The following is a 24,713-nucleotide window of genomic DNA, read 5'->3' as shown; positions in this document are numbered from 1 at the left end:
AGTTTTAAATTTATCCTCTTTTTCCAGCTCTTTGATATGTTTTGGTAGTGCATTAAAAAGTTTGATGCCTTGATTACATACATATTTCTGACTTCAGGTCCTTGTTACAACTTGTATGTGGAGATCTTGACATTGCCATGTATCTTAATTATTTAGTCTGTATTGGTTTGCATTTTGTCCTGATTTCCTTTGTTCATTGAAATTTCAGAATGTATAATGGAATTGTTAAAATTTTGAATGCTTTAAAAAGGGGCCTACAATGTGTGTGATGTGGGCTCTGGGTCATTATCTGATTAGTGCGTTTTTGTAATTTGAAAATCTCATTTAGATGACAATTTGTTTTTCCCCAGAATACTATCCCATAGGATGCAATGGACTGAAAATAGCCAAAATATACTAATCTTGTACAATCATTACTACAAACTCTTGAAATTATTCTAAGTACAAAACATGCTGAATTTAGTTTTAGTGCTAAGCTCACCACATGATCCTTCTAGTTAATCTTCTCATCAATGTGCATACCCAGGAATTTTGCACGCTGTACTCTTTCAAGTTGTTTGCCCTCCATGGTGGGATTTAGGTAGTCCTCTTATTTTTCCATATTGCACATAATTGTTTTTTTTTCTTTTTTTGGCATTCAATGTTAGCTTGTTAGCACTAAACCATTTTTGTATATCTTGTAGGACATGGTCCACAGTACTGTGCAATGACTACTTCATATCACTAACTATTAAACTAGTATCATCAGCAAATAACATGATTCTAGCTTTTCTCTCTGACACCTGAATATCATTAATGTAAATGAGGTACAGCAAGAGGCCTAATACACTTCCTTGGGGTACTCCTACTGTGGCCTCCCTTGGATGTGATCATAATTTAATTTTTTGGTTAATATTTGGTGCTGTAATTTCAACCACCTGCATCCTCTTTTCCAGATAAGACTCTAACCACTTTTTTACTGGTCCTCTGATACCTATAGCTTCACGATTTTCCAAGAGTATGCTATGGTCAACAGTGTCAAAGGCTTTTGACAAATCTAGATTTATCGCAACTACACTTTATCTCTCTTCCAATTTCCTGATTATTTCTTTTGTGTATTCCAGTACAGCTGTTTCGGTACTTCTCCCAGCTTGAAATCCATGCTGATTACTGTTTATCAGATTGTGGATATTAAGATAATGTGTGACTATTTCATTAATATCCCTAAAACCTTACAGAAAGTTGGGAGAAGTGAGACAGGTCAGTAGTTTTCTATTTTAAGCTTATCACCCTTTTTCAACAGAATTTTCAGTTTCTGTGGAAACACGCCCTCAGCCATTGACAAGTTTGCTATGTGTGCCAATGGTTTCTCTATTTGATTAGCTGTTTTCTTTACTAATATTATTGGCACCTCATCTACTCCAGCTGACATCTTGTACTTGAGACTTTTAATTACTTGTAAAACTTGCTTTTCATTTGCTGGAGCTGCCATCATACTCCTGGCTGCCTTGGGTGCTTCCATCTTAATCTGCTCCCCAAAATTCCTGTTTAATGTCTGGGGTACATTTACAAAGTAATTATTTATATAATTAGGCATATCCTCATCTGTTAGAATAATTTTCTTGTCTTTGATAGGTACCCCGGTTTCTTTTCTCACAATTTCCCATGCTATTTTAGTTTTATTTCTGGACTGTTTTATTTCCATATCATTACTTAGTAACTTCACATTTGCAATTACTCTGCAGTATATTTTCCTATACCTTTTTACATATTCTATGAAATCAGTATCTCAACTCTGAATTCAGTTTTTTAATGTTTTCACATTATTTCTTAATGCCAAGAGTCATCCAAGAACTTTACTTTGTGTGTCCAGTAGACTTGATTCTGGTCAGTTTCTTTGGAAAACACATCTCAAAGTTCATCATATAAATCGATGCAAATACACTATATGCCTCATCTGTACTTGTTTGTTTCATAACAACTAACCAATTTTCATTTTCAAGGATACTTATTAACAGATGACAGCTGTCCACAGAGAAGTTTCTTTTGTAAATATTATTTAAACCTTTATCTTCCTTTGACCTTAAAGGGATTTCAATGGTGAGAGCATTGTGGTCAGACAATCCTAAATCTATGTTTGTTACCTCTATGTCAGTTGTTGACATATTTGAGAAAACGTTATCTATGAGGCTATTGGAGGTGTTTGTTATTCTAGTTGAATTGTTTATACGTGGTGACATGTTGAAACTCTTTAATATTTCCAAAAATTGCCTTTTTTGTTGACTTTCAACTAGAAGATTAATATTGAAATCACCACAAAGAATAATCAGTTTATTTTTTGTACAAAGTATTAAGCAACAATTCTAGTTTATCAAAAAAGACTTCTGTGATTCCACATGGTGACCTATACACTATTATGACTGACTTTTTTCATCAGGCCTATATAGCTGGACAGCACCTGCTTCAAAAAACTTTTCAATACTTAAGTTCTCTGCTTCACATCTCTTTTTAAATTCTAACTCTTGTCTAAGGTAAATACCGACTCCACCACCTTTTGCAATTTTCCTACTATAATGATTTGCCAGTTTAAATGGATTAATATGAATACTACTAATTTCATGGTCCTTACACCAGTGTTAAGTAATACACAAGACATCAGGTTTGGTGTTACTTACTGCTATTTCAAGTTCATAATATTTGTTCTTGAGGAACTGCACATTTAGAGTCATAGTCTTTAGAACAGGGGAGTGAGCACCGATGGTATTTCTCCTTTCGTTTAGCACTGTTAACTTGCAGCTTTCATTAAGGCTGGATACCAAAAATCCTGTTGTACCACAGGTTTCTTGTTTCAGTTGCTTTTCCTACTTGAAGTGGATGATGCAGATTGATTGTTTATACTAGCTGTGGCAGCTGATGACATTTTAATATTTACTATAGCAGATGTTGACATTTTTAGTGCTTCAGCAAATGTTGCTCTTGTTACGGTTTTCATTTCTTCTGCTTCTGCCCTCATCTGGAGTGGGATTTTAGGGAACTTTTCTATTGATATACAGGTTATTTCTTCTAGTATCTTTTCACCCATCATCTTTTTCCACAATAGATCCTGTGCTGTCCATGCCTCATGAAATGATTTCTCACTGAGCTGTTTGCATCCACAAAAGTTGCACACTTAAAAGCACAGCAGATCTTCCTAAATTTATTATTTGTTGACGTTATTTCTTTGTTTACACATGAATCCTCGATTAGATCATGTCTATGTGGCACACTTACAACAAGAACCTTTAAATTTAGATCTGACAGCTTTTTTAGGATTGTCTGAAGTGCCCTTGTCGCTAGTTGGCTTTTATTATTGTATATGTCATTTGCTCCACCTATTAGCACACAGCATGTTCCAGTCTTAACTAAGTTTTCACAATTATTTACTATTTCATTAAGGGGAGCACCATGTTTGACAATGTCTGTTACTCTAAATTGGGACTGCCGATCATTTATTATTTGTGCCACAACCTTTGCAAGACTATCACCTAATACACAGACTTGATATTTTTTGTTCTCCAGGTGCCCTCGTTCTGCTTATTTTATAGTACACTTTGAAGAAACATTTCTCTCGTTAGAACACACAGATGATCTAGATTCACTTTCACTTATCTTGTTGTTTGAGTTCACATTTCGTCCTGTCATGTCTTTAAAGTAAAAATCTGCGACAGAAATGGTAACCACATCTCACCAAGGATAGCTGAGAAAGGCATGGCCATAAGAATATGGTTAAAAATTCAGTGTCACACATACAGGCTTAAATTTTTAAAAAACCTCACTACTCATAAAATTCTCAAACTCTGGACATTTTTGCAATCTCTGGACAGAATTAAAAATAAGGACGTTTCAGGACAATCCTCGCCATGTGGTAACTCTATCCATAAGCAAGCAAAAGTTTCATTCTTTCACATGTGTCTGTCTACAACTCAAAACTTCTGGTATTTGGTGAATTGTCAGTTACACTCCAACATTGTTTATATTCTGCCAAAACTTTCCATACTATATTTGTATATTGAAATGTATAGTCAGTCTTAGCAAATACAACACATACAAGAAAAAACTGCTGCCCCTGACATTATAATTTCCAGATTCTGACAGGACATTACCACATCACTGAATGAAGCTTTAACTTCATGGTACCAAGTATAATGGTACCATGTGGGCATTCAGAACCTCCCAGCCATCTTGCCTGTCAGAATGAACAAAGATTATGTTGAAAAACATGGAGGTTTTTTACCAGAGAAGAGGAGAATAATGTGGTATATTGGAACCCTGAAAAAAAGCAATCTACTTCCAGAAAAGAACTTGGTACATTATTTATTGAATGTGCCTCTTACATCAAATGTGACACTAATTTACACTAATTTGGTAGGTGACTGCACTGATCTACATTTCACACTCCTCCTCAATTAAATAGCAATTACAAGAAGCTTCCAATAAATTTCACCTCACGGAAATGGTTAGATAGAAAAAAGTGAAATACATAAAGGGGGCAACAACAGTTGTGATAGGACTTACTATGGAATAGAGCAGCATTCTGGAGGGTGTAGGGATGGTGAAGGGATAGCAGTGTATGGGTGGGGGAGAGAGGAACGCTGTCTGGCCGTGTGTGCATGGACTAGAACGCCAACAGGCACAGTGTTGGAAGGCTGTGGGGCAGGGAATTGGGAAGGTGAGGAAACAGAGCAAATAGAGAAAGGAGGGAGGGGGAAAGATGGTCAGGTTTGTTGGCAGAGGGCTCACAAAGAGGGTGGGAGACAAGAATGGGGAGGAGCTGATAGGATAGAAGTGGTGGAGACTTGATTGGAGTGTGTGGGGACAGTACATTACTGTAGGCTGATGCTGGGATGATTATGGGAGCAAAGAAAGTGTTTCAAGGATTACTCCTACCTGCACAGTTCAGAGAAGCTGGTGGTAGTGAAGCAACCTCTGAAATTGAGACATTATGCTCAGCATCATGTTGTGCCACAGTTTGGTGGTGGCCATTCATCGGTATGGACTGCTGACTGGTAGTCACACCAATATAAAAACCTGTGCAGTGGTTGCAGCAGAGTTGGTATATGACATGGCTGCTTTCACAGGTGGCCTGAGCCCTGATGTGATAGTATGAACGTGTGACAAGACTGGAATAGGAAATGCTGGATGGGTGTATTGGGTAGGTTTTGCACCTGGGTCTTACACAGGGATATGATTCTTATGGCAAGGTGTTGGGGTTGGGAGTGACATAGGGATGGATCAAAGTGTTGTGGAAGTTGTGTGCATGACAGAATACCACTACATTGCTGATATTCCTACCTGGAGTTCCCACTGTTTGATCTGTCCCAGAAGATAATTCTATAACGCAACAGGAAGGCAAAATATGCAAAGTGAACCAACACTCTTGCATTTGGGCCAATACAATGGGAGACACTTCTAAGGGCATAATGTACTGAACTCAGTTTCTTGATTAGTTTATTCATGTGTTGACACTAGTTTGACTTTTATCCATCTGGAGCCCATGCAATTTTATGTTTTGTGCCTCATTCGCTGCAGGACCTTTAATATGTACTTCTGGTGTTGAAAGGTATTTATTGTTTGTTCAAAATGTTCTAATGTGTGTCTTTGTAGAGTTAAGACTTACACTGTTAGCTGCTGGTATGCAGGTTAAGGTATCATTTGCATTCTGTTTACCAGTGTCGAGTTTGGACTCTTGATTAACATGCTTGTGTCATCAGTAAACATTACAATTTTGAACTGCCCCTTAAAGTCATTGGAGAAGATTACAAAGAAGTGTGGGTCCCATAATGATCTCTGTGACACTTTGCATGTCAAGTTCCCCCATTCTGCTTTCATGCCTGTGGTAGTCTGTAGCGAGACCCTCTGCTTGCTGTTACAGACAGCACTGATGGAAATATTGTAAATTGCTCAAGTATAAGTAAAGCAAAATCTAGTAACAATTGTAACTAACAATAAAAGGAAAGGTATCGAATGCAAATATTATAAATGGTGGTTTCACAAAAACTGTTGCAAAATAAACATAAATTTGATAACTGTTGACTACTCATGAGTGTGTGATGCTTGTGTAACAAAAACGTGTGAAAAAAAGTATATAATCATTACTAGAAACAGGGATTCAATAATTTAAGTGTTGCTGGGTGATAATGAAGCATCACAAATAAAATGTGGTGCTTTAGAACACAAATGCAAAATAGTTTAAAAGTGGATAAGAATAAGTGTTTCAAAACATCTAGTTCATGTATAATCAAGAAATGTTGTCGCATCCTGGAGAGAGATCTGAAAACAGGACAATAACCTGTGATTGCAAAACCATGTGGAGAGCTCATGACCCCTTCAGCAGCTGCTAAAATGCCTGAACAAGGAATACAATAAGCAAAACACTGCTAAGTTTTTCTCAGTTAAGGAACTCGGCAGGTTACAGGTAAGGGATGGAATTCAAGTCCATGGCAAGGTGTAGCGTTACGAAAAGACCACCTGAAGCACTCTACTGGATTGTTACTAACACCTACTCCTCCTCCATCATGCAGCGATGTCTCTTCCACATTCTTCACTACTGAAGAACTGTGACAAGACAAGCGGTGACTGCAGCTGACTCAGGCTCCAAATGACTCAGAGTGACCCTTGGGTCATTACAATGCCCAGTATAAATACTTTCCAGTGATGTGCACTTCATGTGTCACCTCCCAGCGCCCACACACTCGTTTCTCTTCAAGAATATTGGGCTGTGTGTTCAGATCACATGTGCGTGATCCTGTGACCTCACAATTTCTTTTCTAGCTACTCCTGGCAAATGTGTCCTGGTGCTGTTGCCATGCAGAGGGTGGTGCGCCAGTGTCTCAAGATTCACGTTTGTCCGTATCCTCTTCCTTGAGGGCGGCATGCCTCGGTAGCACTAACAAGTACTAAGACCCGTATCAGTGTCCGCTGCTTGCTTAAAGGTTTGACTAATCCCTCATAAAATCAATTTTAAGCACTTTTTCCTGCTTTGAATCCCTATTCACAAAACCTGCCATCCCAGTGGGAGAATTCAGCTAATCTTTTCCCTAGAATTACTCCCAAAAATTTCTTCTACCTAGGCTTACTTTTCAAGTATTTCCTTCTTATTACATGCCAATCATTTTGCATTTTTTTGTAATCGTTTCCTCTTTGTGTAACATCTTTAACACTGTAACATATAAACTCTCATAGTTCTTGCAAACAAGGTGCACTTCTCTACAACAATACATAATGTTACTCAACCATTTCCTTTTACCATCTCTTCTGCTTCTTACATCTATGGTGTTTCATGGCCTTAATGCTTTATTTACACCAATCTAAGCCTAAATCTAAGCTTAAATAAAGTTCATTTCATATTTTTGTATGATGGTTCTAACAGTATGTTCTGACTGGAAAAGTATCTGGGCTCTACAGCCTCCAAATTTGTCTAAAATCTTTAATTTTCCTATACTTCTAAAGAATATCTCATATAGCTTTTCTCCATTTCAGATTATCATTAAGCCATCATACTTTGGGGCAACAAAAATCCATTCAGATGCTTTGTATTTGTGTCCACTGACTTTCATCTAGTTCAGTTACTTTCTGTGTACAATCCTGTGGTATGTCTCCAGTCGGGTGCAACACTCCCCTCACACATTTCGTGGTCACAGGTCAATAATAGAAATATTTGCTTACATATCCTCTGTTTCACACCTGTCCTTTTGCAATCTAACTGGTCGTTACTTAGGATGGTATACTGTTGTTTAGCACTAGCTGTTATTAATATTACCTTTTCTGGAGTAATTCATGTGAACAAGGGTCTTAACAAATAGCTGTGATTGACAAACCAAGATCACTTTCTAACTTGTTAAAGATATCAGTAAGCTGGATAATTCACTCATTCACAGTGATTAGCTTGATGGCCCTTATTCTCCTATTTGTACTAGTTTTAGATTATGTTATATGCTGCCCTAACTTCTTTATGCTCTCTGCGATGACCTCATTTCTTTCTATTGAGCCCACCAATTGATTTATACTGTTAAGGGTTGTTTCCACAATTGTTGGTTGTTCCTTACATAGTTTTAAAAAGCTCATTGCTGTTCTTCCTACATTTCTATTTTGGTTTTGAAATATGGGGCAGGCTCCTCATCTCATGTTACAAACATAACTTTACTGGCCTAACATACGAAGTTCAATAGACCTCGCTTGTGTCTGTTCTTGAGTCTGTATAGGTGGGGATCTCCTTGGGATCACTCTATTCGACCTATGTGCCATTGTGGTGCCTTTCTCATTCTGCTACATTCTCCCTTACCCATGTTAATGAAAGTAGACTTTTGTTCACAAAATATGACAACTTGCTTCGCTATTTATTCAAGCTTATATTTTAAACCCTTAAGATTAATATAACTAACTATACATCAAGTGACTATAGTTAGCTTGTCACACACATCATAATGAAGACCAGGCAGTGATTAAACTTGTCAAGCTATATTTTGTGATGCCTCTCCAGAGCACTTACCTGTCATAGCCAAACCATCATCGTCACCATCATGATGCACATCATCTTTGTAATTTTCCCCTGCTTAAGGCGATATGCATGTACCTTGATGTAATTCCTTCCTTTTACATTTATACATCGTGATTGTTTATCTCCATTACTGAGTACAGGCCTCTCCATTGGCTATCTAATTTATGTAATTGTTCTCTGCATACACGCTCATCGCATATCAGTACTTTATCTCATGGTCTAAAATTTACTGGATGTTGGTGTGTATAATATTGTTATTTATATATCTCCTTGCAATTTACCTTCTCTTTTGCACATTGGCACATGTACTGCATTTGGTATTTCAGTTCTACGATATAATAATAGTAGTTAAATCACACATCTGTGGGATTCTTTTGCAGTGTTTCTGGTGCACTACACATTTGGCCTAAGAATAATTTGGATGGCATGTGTCTGGTTGAGCTATGTGGTGTGTTGTTATACACAAATACAGTACATGGAATTAAAGCGTACCAATCTGTGTCCTGTTCACAAAATGTTGCAAAGTCTGTGTGAATGTGCACTGAGTTCTTTTTAGTACTCCATTAGTTGCAGGTGATAGGCAGTACTCTGTATTTTCTCTATGTGTAACAACTTGCAAACACAGTTCATTGTCTCTCCAGTTTAACTGTTGCCCATATCACTCAGCAGTACTATGGGAATACCAAACTTTAGTTTTATTTTCCCTACTACTAGTTGCACAATGGTAACAGTGTCCTGATACTCTATCAGTTACGCCACTACAAATTTTGTCAACAAGTCTTGGAACCTTAATGAATAGTGGTTTCAATGATTCATGACATATAAATGACTGACAGTGTCAGTGCCACAAGATTCAAAAACCTATTCAAATGTCATCATCAGCTCAAAAGGCATTTGGGTCTTGACTTGTGCGATTCAAATTTTCTGGAAACTTTCACAGTTTCGAACCTTCCAAAGTATAATACTTTCAAATTCTTTCATAAGTACATGTCTTCCTATTGGAAAATTATGAAATTCTTTCAGAATACTTTCCTTTTCTGCCTTGAATAATCCCTTCGCCAATTTTTCCATATTTAGCTTTTGTGTACCCACCTCACAGGTTTTTCTAATGGTCTTCTGTCTCATTTACCAGGTGTACCTCTCATATTCTGGACAAAGCATCTGCTACCTAGTTTCTTTTCTCTCTTTATACAAAGATTCATAGTCATACTTCCCCAATTTCAGCTGCTATATCATTAATCTTCATGATGGATTGGACACACTACTGATCCATGTCAGTGTCTTTATTGTTAGTACATCCTTCAAACTTTCTACTGAATAGATAAGGTCTTAAATATGTCACTGCCCAACATATGGCTAGAAATTATTGTTCTCTTGTACTGTATCCTTCTTCACAATTATTTGAAGTTCCTGGAAATATAAGCCACTGATAAGCCTATACTAAATTTACCTGGACTGAGTGCAGCCCCATCATGTCCTGGCTTGTGTCTCTTGTTATGATAAATTCTTTACTGAAGTCTGGGTATTGCAATACTGGTGGCATAATTAGGTTTTCCTTTTCTATGCAAATGCTTCTTCCTGTATGGCACTTCACTAAAATGACAGATAAACCATCCATAGTAGCTGATAAGTCCTAAGTGTGCTTTTAATTGCATTGTGGTCTTTGGTTACAGATAATTCTCTAACACAGACAGTTTAGTGATGTTGAGCATCGACCCAGTGACTGTCACTACACAACCCAGAAATGACACCTAATTTTCACAGATGCATGCATTTGATTTGCTTGTTCAAGTTCAGTGGTCATATTCTTACATTTTTCAAAGCTTAGTCATGAGTATATTTTCTGTATTGGTAAGTTTTTCCAGTCCTTGCTTTGTTTAACCAGAAGACGTGGTGAACTTCCCTCATGTGCATGTATTTCATTTTGTCTACTTCTCATTTCAGTTTTAAGATTGTGTAGATTTGCTTGTGCCGTGTGGTGGTAATTTGACTGTGTGTAATTTTTAGTACCGTCTTGTATAAGTTTTTCTTTGTCGGGAAGTGTTCTGTAATATTTGTATTCAAAATAATACAATCACAATGATGGGGATGAATTTCTGAGCCTTTGACTTATTGTCATGGGCAAAATTCTTTTTATCTCTATTCTTGTGTGTGTGAATTACATAGTATGTTTGTGTGAACTTCCCACATGAAATTCCCATGCATCCCTAAGGTTTGGTTTTTAATTTATCACTGCAATATACCTCAGCAATAAGTATAATAATAGTGTAAGTGAGATAAATAATTAACCTTTAACAAACATAGTGGCAAACATGGAGCATAACACCATGGTGCAGTCAATCTCACCTCTTAATTATAGGTGTGTGTAATTTCAACAATTTGAATCCCTTTGAAATTCTCTATTTTGCATATGGCAGAATCTGTAATACAATGTAAATAAACATGAAAATACAAAACATTAAATAATTATTGATAAACTGGGATTCAGATATGTTTACTGCACATATCATAAACTAATACAATTATATGTTTTTCGTAAGCTAATAACAAAATTAATGCTTCAGTACATTTCATATTTCTTCTTTAACAACTAAAGAATCAAAAAAATGTAACGTTTTTAACCTGAAAAGTACCTCATGCAAAATCAGAGCCCTCCAAATCACAGTTTTTCACAACAGTGCTTGCAGACCTAGGAACAGCAATGCATGCATATTGGTCTCTTGCAGATGTAGCAAACATGTGAAGTCTTCCTTTCTTGCTGCCTTGTCAAATTCTGCATGTTTTTCTATTCCTAGGACCTAATTCGGCTTCTACTGCTTCTTCTGCAGGAGCATCAGGGCCTAAAATCCAGCAGGCCATTAGTCGTAACTCCTGTGGAAGTCGTGGGTTCTGAGCTCGCTTTTGCATATGTTTCAGGACAAGACTACAGGCCAGCTCTTTCAGGAAGATACCTCTGCCAACAGGAGCTTCATCTGATCTGCTCTTCTGAAGAACATATCCATTTACTGTGCTGATGTCCAATAAACAGTAGAATAAACACATCAGCCAACGTTGGTTCTTTGACTGTATGAGTATATGGAGCACTTTTTGTCCAGTTCATCAACACCTCCTTTAGTGGCCTTGTAGTATGATATTATTTCTGGTTTATGAGAAGTCAAATCCTCAGTGAGGCTATGAGGCATGGAAAAGCAAGAAGAACCACTGTACAAAGAGGAACCAACTGGCCTATGCTTATTTGGTTGGAGTGCTTGTGGAACCTCTCTCTTATTCTTCTTTAGAGTTCCAACAAAGTCAGTCCTCTTCCTTAATTCTTCTAGTGCCTGTATCGAGCTGAAGCAAATGTCAGCAGTAATGTTGCGATTACTGCCATAGATTGGTTTACACAATTGCAACAGAGGCTTCATTGGTATCATCAGTTTCTTATCATTGTCTGGAAAAGTATCATCATCAGAACCTTTTCCAGTGTGCATATACCCATTATAAAAGTAACTGGTCCTTGCATCACACTAGGACATTATTTTTAAACTGTATTTACCGACTTTCTTTGGCATGTAGACCGCAAATGAGCATTTACTACGACAGGAAAGGAGTTGCTCATCAGCAGTAGCACATGTGCCTAAACTGAAATATTTTTGGGAATTTTCCACAGTTTTTCTAAGGAGAAAAGAGGCTGCTGTCATTTTGTCAACTTTGAGACTCTTTTATAGTTCAAAAGTCATCAAACCGTAAGTAGGTCAACAACATTAGGAAACAGTTCCTAGACATGACACACTTGAAAATTTCCGAACCTGAACCATCAGTTGCAGATATATAATTTACATTTTCGTGGTTGGATTTAAAAACAGAAGAATATATCAGAAGTCTTAAAAAAGACTAATGTTCATCCAAATTCGGGTTCTGTAGTTCAGCTTTGCTTTTGTCAGAGTACTTCTGCCTGATGCAATCTATTTTACCATTTCCCCATAGTAGGATGTGATTGAGAACTTAGTCATCAAAATGAGTCTTTTGGATCTCCTGTAGTCAATGTGGTGGATGGAAATTTCATGATGTTATGGGAAGGAGTTCTAATAGCTTTGGCCCGTTTTTACTCAAGAGGCAATTGTGAATAACATTGCTGGTGCTTTGACCCAAAAGATTTTCAAATAGCTCGTACAAACAGATTATAAACAGCTGATTAAAGAACTCTAAGAAAAGTTGAAATTGTCAAGGCAGCCTAAAAAAATCATATTTTGATACTAGTACCTCAAAGCTACAATAAAAGAGACAGTGCAAGAATCTGGTGCTTCAGAAAGGAAATTAAAGGCAGAAAATGGTGTATTAGTGCTGCTAACCAACAGGTGTGGCAAGAAGATTCCAGGTGCTGTAAAAGAAAGAGTAGTAACATTTTTTCAAAATGAAGATTTTAGCCAAATTTGCGGAAGTAAAAAGGACTGTGTATTATGTAGAATAGATGGAAAGAAAGTTTTGAAGCAAAAATACCTTCTCAATAATTTGAGGAAAAAAAAAGAAAAAAAGAGTTTGCAGCATATTGGCTTCAACATGGGACTGAAACTGGATTTTCCAAATTTTGTGAATTGAGTCCAAAATGCATCACTCTGTTTGTACTTTACACCAAAATGTAAAATTGATATTTGCAAACAGTTGAGTTAAAGAAGATTACAAGAGCCTGATTGGCAAAACAGTGTGAGATTTGGAATCTAAAGACAGCATTCATCATTGGTGTGAAATCTGTCCAAGTCTGCAAGAGATTTTAGAAAGTAGTTTTGAAGACAGTGATCCAGTCGATACCATTGAGTTCACACAGTGGGTGCACACTGATAGAGGTACATTAGAAACGAAGCAGATGACCACTGAGGGTTGTATTGAAGGTCTGATTTCAAAAATTGACAAACTTTCTCCCTCATCATTATATTTTAAAGCATCATCTCAGATCAACTGAACTAATCGTACTAATGGATTTTTTGGAAAATTATTTGTTTATTGTCCAAAATGCTGCTCAAGATTTTCACTGGAATAACAGCGAAGCAAATTTACACCTATTTGCTGTGTACTTCAGAAATAAAATGGACATCAACAGTGTCAGATGCTGTGTAATAATCGATGGGATGAAGCATGATGTAACCACTGTACATACTTTTATAGTGAAATTAATAGAAGATCAAAAGTATCACCTTGGAAAAATCACACATATTTACTACTTCAGTGGTGGGTCATTAGACAGTATCAAAACTTCGAAAATTTTCTGAATCTTCGCCACATTCTAAATGATGATGGGATCTCAGCTGAATCGAACTTTTTTACTACAAGCCATGGAAAATCTCCATGTGATGAATTTGGAGGAACTGTAAAGTGCCCAGCAGGAAGAGCGAGCAAGCCTTCAAAGGCCAACTGAGGACCAGATTCTGATAACAGCCAATTTGTTTAAGTACTGCACAAAGAATATCAGTGGAATCCAATTCATTTTTGTTTCAAAATAAGAAAGTCAAGCATCAAAAACTCAGCAGCAAGAAAGATTCAAAATGGAATATCCTTCCTTGTTAATTGTCCAACTAGAATAACAAAATAATCTTCCTCGTCTATAGATCATGTAGCTACAGATATTGATAGTAAAAAATGTCGTATTGTTGTCCAAAACCTGGGCCTACCAGACCACCTCTGCCAGTTCTTAAAAACTAACATTCATGTAGAAACTCCTCCTAAACTGTCTACATACAAAAGAATGTTTTCCAAATCAGCCCTGTACGAGTTTAAATCCCAGCTAGAATATGAAGATTGCAGGGAAGTCTATGCAGAAACCAATGCAAATCAGAAATTTATCAAGTTCGTGTCCATTTTTAAACTCTGATTTGAAGAGATGTTTCCCAAAACTCTTTATCAAATTAAAACTACAAAGAGAAATCAGTGGGTGACTCCAGGTACCAAAAAATCCTCAGAAACTCTTAGATATCTCAACTCCATAAAAAATAATCAATCTAACCCAGAGGTGCTGCAATTCTACAAAAAGTACAGGAAAATATACAGGAAGGTGCTGCTAGCCGCAAAAAACTTTCAAGCAACAAAATATTACTTGAAGCTGAAAACAAGAGCAAAGCAGCCTGGAACATCATCAAACAGGAAACATCTAACTCTGCTAAAAAGGACCTCAATTAACATATTATAAACAAAGATGTACCAGAAGGTAACCCTAAAGAATTAGCTGATTTTGTAAACTCATATTTCAGTAGTGTTGCAAAAAAATTACAACAGAGATTTCCAGACACGTATGATTTACCTACTCATAACCAGCCAACAAACTCAATGGTGCTCTTGCGAACTACAGAAAGGGAAGTGGCACTAGTAGTACACCAACTAAAAAATAAAACTTCACTAGGACTTTATGAAATCCAAGTCTGCGTTAATTAAAGAATGTATAGACTACATAAAGGGCCCATTAACAGACATAATTAATGAATCTTTCGAATCTGGATACTTTCCGGAGTACCTAAAACAAACAAAAGTTATACCTATCCTTAAAAACGGAGATGTGGAAAATGTAGAGAACTACAGGCCGATTTCTATACTGTCTATCATTTCTAAAATAATAGAAATACTAGTCAAAAAGAGACTGCTAAATTACCTGAATAAATATAACCTTCTTTCCAATGACCAATTTGGTTTTAGGCCCAGAAAAGGCACATAATCTGCTATAGCACAGTTTACTAAAGTAATTTTAAAAGCACTGGACAAAGGTCAAAATGTAAGTGGTATCTTTTTAGACTTGTCCAAGGCCTTTGATACAGTTGACCAAAAAATCTTACTTCATAAATTAGGGCAAATAGGGATAAGAGGTGTGACAAAGAAGTGGTTCAAATCGTACTTGGAAAACAGAGTTCAATGAGTTGAGATATCACAAGTTTCAAACAATTTCCTTGTAAAACACCTGTCTGACCCAGAACATGTGAATATAGGCGTCCCACAGAGAAGTTCATTAGGCCCAATATTGTTTCTTATATACATTAACAACTTCCCACAAAGTATCAGACATGGAGAAAAAATACTTTTTGCTGATGCCAGCAACATAGTAATAACAGGTGAAAATCCAACACAGCTGTCAGAAAGAGCAAACGAGGCTCTCAATGATGTCCACAACTGGTCATAAAACAATAAAGTAACCCTAAATGTAAAGAAAACTAACTATATTAACTTCCAATTGAACAAAAAACACAATGCCACTAGAATAAAAGTTAATAATAATGAATTAGAATGTGTAACATGTACCAAATTCTTAGGGATGAATGTAGACAGCCAATTGAAATGGACAAACCATGTCAACATTTTGGCAAAGAAATTATCCACAGCATACTATGCTCTTAGAATCCTTGCATCGGTATGCAATAATACCTGTCTTAAAATAACATATTACGGATATCTATCTACACTGTCCTCAGCTATGGGATCATGTTTTGGGGAACGAGTGACAGTAACATACAAACTGTGTTCAAGGTACAAAAATAGAGCCATAAGGATAATAACAAACAGCACCAACAGGGCCCACTGCCTACAATTATTTACAAAGCTAGGAATTCTAACTGTTTCTTGTGAGTATATCTTTCAGAACATAATGTTCATTAAGAAAAATTCCAACATGTCCAACACAAACAGTCTAATACATGACCATGAAACAAGAGCCTGTCACCACCTCCATCTAGATAGAAAGAACTAGGCAAAGACGCAAGCAGTATATTTTATAATGGGATAAAACTGTATAACAAATTGCCACAGGAAATCAAAGAAATAAATGAGCCCCTCACTTTCAGAAAAAAGCTTAAAACCTTCTTAGTAAGTAAAAGTTGTTATGCTGTAAAAGAATATTTAACATAGATGTAGATTATTAGCAAAATATTATGTAATTATAGATGTGTGTATGACTAGTTATAAAAACTACACAAAATATGAGACATCTGTTTCACTGTAAATGTAAATGTGTGCTCATGTATTACAAACTGATGACATCCATACAATATTTATTGTTCCATGGATGAATAAATAAATAAATAAAAAATCAGCTGCACAGCATCAGGAACAAGAGATAATCAAAATTTGGGGCCATTAAGTGAAAAGCAAGTTCCAATGATACAAATGTTGTATGACAAATGTTGATCAAAGTCAAACAACAGTTTCTCACAGAAATATTGCAGCCTTACAAACAGGCCAATATATTGCCTGTATTTACAATGGAAAATGGTGGATTGGTAATGTCACTGACGTTTCAGATGAAGAAAATGATGTCTTAGTTTTATGCATGCCAATAGACCTGCACATTCATTCTATTGGCCAACAATGTATGTTTGTAGTGTTGCAGATCAACATATTTCTGTCATTCCAGCTCAGCAACAAGAATGGCCCAACATTTTGAACTGTAATTGCTGATAATGAGACATTTCAGCAACTGAATGAATTAACTGAAATATTTCAGTTTTGGAACTATGAAGAGTAAGAGTAGTAGTGGCAAAGCCACCACAGATCAACGCAAGTATGTGACTGTATTTTTCAATGTACCAAAAATATAAGCTTATTTATTCTTAAATGCTATATCTAAAAGAAATAATACAACTTTTTCTGATCCAGCAAAGTTGTGCCAGAAAAAGTGTATTTGAGTAATTCCTTTTGAGGTATAACATCTTGAAAGTGAGCAAAAATTGACTAATTAAATTTTTGTGTATACTTTGAATTTATATATATATCATTATTTGAGCAATCTATATGCCACTTGCAGATCTTTTAGACATGCTGACAGGATGCAGACGAGTAAAGAATTAGCTTCAGAAACTTCTTCTTCCAGTAGATACAAGCCAATGAAATGTAGTCAAAATTTGTTATGACAAGATTTATGAGCAATTTTGATAGCACATTATGATAATTTTACTTTAATTTGACCTACAATGGATTATCTGTGTCATTGCCCACTCATTGAAATATATGCTTTACATGGAAATCCTTTCATATACAGGGTGAGTCAGCTAACGTTACCAATGGATATATTTCGTAAACCACATCAAATACTGACGAATCCATTCCACAGACCGAACGTGAGGAGAGGGGCTAGTGTAATTGGTTAATACAAAACATAAAAAAATGCACGGAAGTATGTTTTTTAACACAAACCTACGTTTTTTTAAATGGAACCCCGTTAGTTTTGTTAGCACATCTGAACATATAAACAAATACGTAATCAGTGCTGTTTGTTGCATTGTAAAATGTCAATTACATCCGGAGATATTGTAACCTAAAGCTGACGTTTGAGTACCACTCCTCCGCTGTTCGATCGTGTGTATCGGAGAGCACCGAATTACGTAGGGATCCAAAGGGAACGGTGATGGACCTTAGGAACAGAAGAGACTGGAACAGCACATTACGTCCAAATGCTAACACCTTTTTATTGGTCTTTTTCACTGACGCACATGTACATCACCATGAGGGGCGAGGTACACGTACACACGTGGTTTCCGTTTTCAATTACGGAGTGGAAAAGAGTGTGTCCCGACATGTCAGGCCAATAGATGTTCAATGTGGTGGCCATCATTTGCTGCACACAATTGCAATCTCTGGCGTAATGAATGTCGTACACGCCGCAGTACATCTAATGTAATGTCGCCGCAGGCTGCCACAATACGTTGTTTCATATTCTCTGGGGTTGTAGGCACATCACGGTACACATTCTCCTTTAACGTACCCCATAGAAAGAAGTCCAGAGGTGAAAGATCAGGAGAATGGGCTGGCCAATTTATGCATCCTCCACGTCGTATGAAACGCCCGTCGAACATCCTGTCAAGGGTCAGCCTAGTGTTAACTGCGGAATGTGCAGGTGCACCATCATGCTGATACCACATACGTCGACGCGTTTGCGGTGGGACATTTTCGAGCAACGTTGGCAGACCATTCTGTAGAAACGCAATGTATGTTGCAGTGCTCTCCGATACACACGATCGAACAGCGGAGGAATGGTACTCAAGCGTCAACTTTAGGTTACAATATCTCCGGATGTAATTAACATTTTACAATGCAACAAACGGCACTGATTACGTATTTGTTTATATGTTCAGATGTGCTAGCAAAACTAACGGGGTTCCATTTTAAAAAAACGTAGGTGTATGTTAAAAAACATACTTCCGTGCATTTTTTTATGGTTTGTATTAACCAATTACACTAGCCCCTATCCTCATGTTCAGTCTGTGAAATCGATTCATCAGTATTTGATGTGGTTTACGAAATGTATCCAGCGGTAATGTTAGGTGACTCACCCTGTATACATTTATCGCTACTTTTTTTGTGCCTGTCATTATTTTCCTCTTGGCTGTTGTTTCCTGAGAGCTAACCAGAGGCTCACTGAACACATTCAAGCAGAGTGTCCCCACTGATCACATTTAAAACATGTGGTGTCTCTGTATTCAGTAAGAGGTGCAGAATGTTGTGGTAAGTAGCACGTTGTACATTTTGCTGGTACTAGGAGTGGAGTGGCCTTATACAATTTTGTATCTATTAGGCCTGGGTACTTTTTACTTTCCAATCCTAGATTTGCTTCTACTGTGCATACCACCCAGCCATTCTTGCACTCCCCCAACATGTGGCCTGGCATTCTGCAATTAAAATATTTCACGGATTTATTCCTTAACTTGTCATGATACAGTATACTAATAGTTTGTTTAGCGAGAGACTGAAAGGTACTTTTTTGAATTGGATTTTTTTTGTGGCACACAATGGCACTTTCTTCTGCAGATGCGATATGTATCACCTCAGATAAGGTGATTTCCCTCATACTAACTAAGGTTTTTGTGTACTTATCATACAACCCCTGTACGAACAGATCTAGACACAGCTTCTCGATTAATTTGATTCGTCACTGTAAATTGGAAGCCTCTAGTACTCTTGGAGTAGCTTCCTTGAATTGGAACCATAATTAATTAACCCTGGAATACCATTATACTGTCATTTCTGATTTTCCCTGCTGACTTGCAAACATGTTGCGAGCATATTAATCAGCTGCTGGTCTACTTTGATAATTCTCAACGAATACTGCGCAGAAGCCCTGGTGGAGATCTATACTGCTACTCGTGAAGGTCTGTACTGCTTTTTGCGAAGATCTGCATTGCTGTTTGGGAAAACTGGCTCCTGGCTACAAGTCTCAAAATCATTAGTCTCTACCTCAATTCAGACCGGGTTTTTACAAAAATTCCCTCTTTCGCCTATCCCATTAACTCAGAGGCTACAACAGACTGTAATTGAAGGACACTTTCTCTCAATGAGGGGTACTTTTTAATGAACCTACCCAATTTCCTACAATGCCGATAGTTAATTAACTGCCTCATTTACTGCACAATTGTCCTCAGAAACCTGATTGCCCGTATGTTATGCCCTTGAAAGGCAAGTGAGAATGAGACAATTATCTGAAACTGCAGAGCCATGTGGGAAGGTTGTAGGTCCATTAGCAGCTGCTAAATATCTGAATGAGGAAGACAATAACCAAACACTGATAGATTTTTGTCAATTGGGTAACTTGACAGGGTACAGACAAGGGATGCAAGTAAAGTTCTTAGAGAGGTGTATTGCTTAAAAAATTCCATCTGAGGCTCTCTACCAAATTTCTACTAGCAACTACTCCTACTCCATCACACAACAATGTCACTTCCACATTCTTTACTACTAAAGAATTGTGATTAGATGTGTGATGGATTGCTACTGACTGTAACTTTGAATTACCCTGAGTGACCCCTGGCTCACTACAATACTCTCCAGTGATGTGTACTTCCTGCATCACCCTCTACAGCTGACACCCCCATTTTTCTTTGAAAAGATTCCACTGCTGTGTTCTTGTGATATGAAGTCTCGTTTGACCTGGCATTTGTACCTGGGACTTGTTGCTGCCCAGAAGGCTGTATGCAGTGCCATTAGAATTGGGTTTGTCTGTACCCGCTTCCTTGAAGGCGCCTGCCCCCACAGCACCAGCAAGTACATGGCCCCGTCTCAGTGTTCAGTGCTTGCTTGAGAGCTTGGCTATTCCCTCCTAAAATTTCTTTTAAGTGTTTTGTTCCCTTTGTTCCCTATTCTTGACAATGTGCTACACCTAAAAAAATAGGAAAGGTAAATTTAGAAACAAATTGTGTAATAATCGTAGGTGAAGAATAATGCTCTAAACGTATCTAAAATGTAACTAAAAGAAATGCTCCCTCAAAAGTAAACACAAAAACTGCAAACAGCAGTTCTGCAGTGACACAAAAATGAATATATGACCAAGCTCAAAAATTGAATGAGGGCCATGCACACAATGTTTCAAATTTTGTATAAAGTCTGCTAAAAATACCTTGAGTATCCCAGCTGTTGTTAAGCCTGGGGCAAAGTCCAAAATGCGATAATCAGCATAGAAAAAGAATGTGCCAATTCTCATAAAAGTGACTGTTCTTTTCACAGTGGACTTTAATAATGTTTAATGCAATGTGACCAATACATCTCTAAAAGAAATCGTAGTTATCTTGCAGTCGCTGCCGAATGCAAATGTGATAAGAATGAATCCACCTATGAGACTTGATTTGGTGAACTGGTCTTGCATGATTAGTGAAATTAAACAAACAAATCCAAGATTAAATTACTTCTGTTCAAAATTTAAAAATCTAAACCTTCTTCATGACAAAATTTATGAGAATGCTAGTTTCCCATTTACAGACAACACCTTAATAGAGGTGGTAAGATGTGAGACATGCACCACATGCACACAAAGCTCGTCGTGAAATACTGACTGAAAATAGCTGTTTACAAAGAAACTATTTTAAAGACTCTTCGTGATAATGTTAACAGCAGTAATTTCATTATGCATTTGAACATTGGAGGTCAGTCAGAAGGAAAAAATCAGCAAGCCTAATAATATGCAAATTGAAACAATTACCAAATGTAATATGTGTAAATGAACAATGGTCTAAAATTAAAAATATCAATTTTTTTATAAACCTACAGGCTACAAACTGGCTACAGTTACTATAGAGCAAATGGGTACGCGTACACTCGCATACCAGTTCAGCCCTTGGTGGACTATGAAATCAAACAGAATTTTGGCCACCTAAGTGTAGAATTTGCATTTGAAGGTAGCTGTATAGAACTTAAGTTTGTAACATATTAATCATCAGTATACACAACATCCCTGGGTACCATGTAAGCTTGGTATTCTTAGATATTTTAAAATGTTGTTACATAAACTAAAAACTGTGTGATAATCTAGTCATATGTGCTGAATTCAACATGAATGCAACAACTGGTGACAAATTTGCTTCAATTTGAACAACTGCAAGGACAAATATGTGTTAAATATTAATTTCCACCAATGTACAAACAGTTAGAGCAACTACTTTTACATGTCTTCATAATATTGTAAGTATGTTCATGGAGACAAAAAAACACACAAACACATATTTCAAGCTTTCACAACCCAAGATTGCTTTATCAGGAAAGAGGGAAGGAGAGGGAACACACACACACACACACACAACAACAACACACACAACAACACACACAGTAAATGCAAAGATGCTGGGCAGAGATGTCAGTCGAGGTGGAAGCACAGAGGCAAAGATGCTGCTGAACGACAGGTGAGGCACGAGGAGCAGCAACTTGAAACTATTGGAGGTTGAGGCCTCCGCCAATCCCAAGCCACCGCCCTCCGCACCCCACCCGTCACTCAACAACATCCCCGCCCCCGCATCTCCACCCTGACCGACATCTCCGCCCAACCTCCCCACACCCACATATGTCCGCCTGTATCCGCACATGTGCAGATGAACATGCATGTGTGTGCGAGTGCACACCTGTCCCTTCCTCCCCCCCCCCCAAGGCAAGTCCCTCCACTCCTGTGACAGGTGTGCACTTGCACACTCATGCATTCTAGATTTAGGAGTAATCACTCTCAAAATTAAATTCCAGATGTACATCAAAAAGATGTAGAAAGTTCAGTCAAGAAAATGTAGAGGTGTTAATTAAAAATTAAAGCAATACCATGTGGCTGGTCAGTGAAAACACTTCAACAAAGGACTACTACAACCAAATTTGTGGATGTATTCAGTGAATGCTTCCCTTTTGTAAAAGTATTGACTGAGTTTCATAAAAGCAGATCATGGTTTGAAACTGGAATTTGACGGTCTAACATTAAGATGAGGAGTTGCATATGCAGTCAAAAGCTAACGAAAGTCATGAATTTCTTAAGTACATAATCACATACAAAAAAAACTTGGCAAAGTAGTTAAACTGGCAAAGTTTACTACAAACAACAGATTCATTTCAAATGCTAAAAACAAATCAACGCTGTTTGGTCTGTTATAAGTGATGATGTTGCCACCGAAATGGAGAAAAGATGCCCCTCTAGACTAATGATAAATGGCAGAGTTGTTACAGTGTGTAGTGCCAGATTCAAATCCTCCAAAGACCTCATGTATTGCAATAAAAATCTGTGATTGTTCACTACCAAATATGAATCCCAGTATGCCAGATAAATAGCTCAGGTTTTAAGTTTTCTCATTTATCAATTTCAGAAGAGAAATGCCCCATCGTAACCCCCAACCCACCTGCCCCTACCCTTCCTCAGAGTTAGTGGTATAATGGCCTAGTGGATAGCCCTTCAAAAGCTGAATGTAGGTTAAGCATGAAAACTGGAAGAAGGTGTGCTGAACTGTGAAAAAAGAAGCAAAACAGAAACAGTGAAGCAAAATAGAAACAAGCTCAAGATGTGCAACAACAAGTGAACTGCAAGAAGCACAGCATTGTGATTGTGTGCTCATGATGTTGGGCTGAAAAGTTGGAGATATGTGTTCAAGTCTACCTCATGACCAAGTCTTATTTTTTCCCACAAAATTATGAACTTTCTGTCTGGTTGTTGATGTGTTTCTTCTCCTTCTGTAGTCTTGGCAGTTGCCATGGTTATACAATATGAGTCATGTGAGACGAATATATTACTGTCACAAGTAAATGATCAATAATGGGAGCAGGCTAGATGCTGCATAGGCCTCCCACAGAAATGGAAACAACAAATAAACAGCTGTGAAGTAAGTTGCAACAGAGGAATGCAAGAGTCAACACTTCCAAAATGAAACACAAGACTCATAACATGTGATACTCACATAGAGCAAATAGGAGGTACATATGTCTGGAGGCTGCTTCCTTATGCCTCACTGCTACAAATGGACATTGCACCATGACACAGGCACAAATCAGAATACAGTGAACAGACACATCAATGACTGGATGGACAGCCCATCATCCTATGAAAAAAAAATCAATAAATGTGGTGCATAAGGGAGATTTGAACATGGATTTCCCCCTTGGAATTCCAACACAGTTACCACATTACCATGACACTGTGGTTGTTTACATCGGCATGATGTTGCACATCTGACCTTCGAGCATTCACTGGATATATTCTGTTTCTTTCTTCACAGTTCACTACACATTCTTCCTCTTTTTATGCTTCATCTGTGTCCAGTTTTTGGCAGGCTATCTATTATCAAAATCATACTGTCCCTACAAAAATTTTAAGTCAGTGTGTTGGGATGAGTTTCGGATAACAAAAATAGTCTGTCATAGTATTGCACATCCACTGTTCTCATAATCAACCAGTCTTTTCATGGGCTACATTTTACAGATTGATTAAAGTATGCTGAAGTTTGACTGTAAAACTGGAAAAAGCGTGAAATGGGGAACTGTGGACCTATCTCACAGTTACAAATATTAAAAAAAAACATTTTTAGAAATCTGCATGTGAGCTTCAATTAATCCCAAGCATTATTTTATACAATCAGTACAGTTTCAGGAAAGGTTGCAGAGGTTGCAGTACATCCACAGAGAAACTGTTGAACTTCACCATGAAACAATCTGCTCAATGTATTAGCAAAATAAGCTACAACAACAAAAGTTTGAAACTGCAAACTGTATCAAACTTGGTGGTGTATTAGCGAATAAAGATATGTCGTGGAGTTATCATGTGGGTAACGTACTAAGCTGACAGAAGAATCACAAATTTGTCATAATTGTTGAATGTAATATGACTGATTTAGTTGTAAAGGAAACTGTATTCTATGCCTATTATGTTTCCATTGTTAGGTATAGAATAATTTTCTCAGGGTTGAGAAGGCCAATCTACTTAAAGCTTTTAGTCTGTGGGAAAAAAAACTAAGCTGTGATGGGA

General features: G+C 37.3%; 2 protein-coding genes across 2 annotated transcripts in view; both read left to right on the top strand.

Moving 5' to 3' along the window:
• Nucleotides 1-11,506, top strand: part of LOC126213214 (ankyrin repeat domain-containing protein 54-like) — a 120,957-nt gene extending 109,451 nt beyond the window's left edge. Inside the window, exon 4 of the mRNA XM_049940855.1 lies at nucleotides 11,432-11,506. Within this exon, the coding sequence (XP_049796812.1) occupies nucleotides 11,432-11,491 (60 nt within the window). The 3' untranslated portion in view covers nucleotides 11,492-11,506. The remainder of the gene's footprint in view (nucleotides 1-11,431) is intronic.
• LOC126213211 (ankyrin-1-like) overlaps nucleotides 1-24,713 on the top strand; it is a 415,927-nt gene that overhangs the window by 254,663 nt on the left and 136,551 nt on the right. The gene's annotated exons all lie outside the window — the stretch shown is intronic.

This window comes from Schistocerca nitens, chromosome 11 (assembly GCF_023898315.1).
Source record: "Schistocerca nitens isolate TAMUIC-IGC-003100 chromosome 11, iqSchNite1.1, whole genome shotgun sequence".
Lineage (NCBI taxonomy): Eukaryota > Metazoa > Arthropoda > Insecta > Orthoptera > Acrididae > Schistocerca > Schistocerca nitens.
The sequence above is the reverse complement of the archived record's forward strand: the minus strand, read 5'-3'. Positions and strand labels throughout refer to the sequence as shown.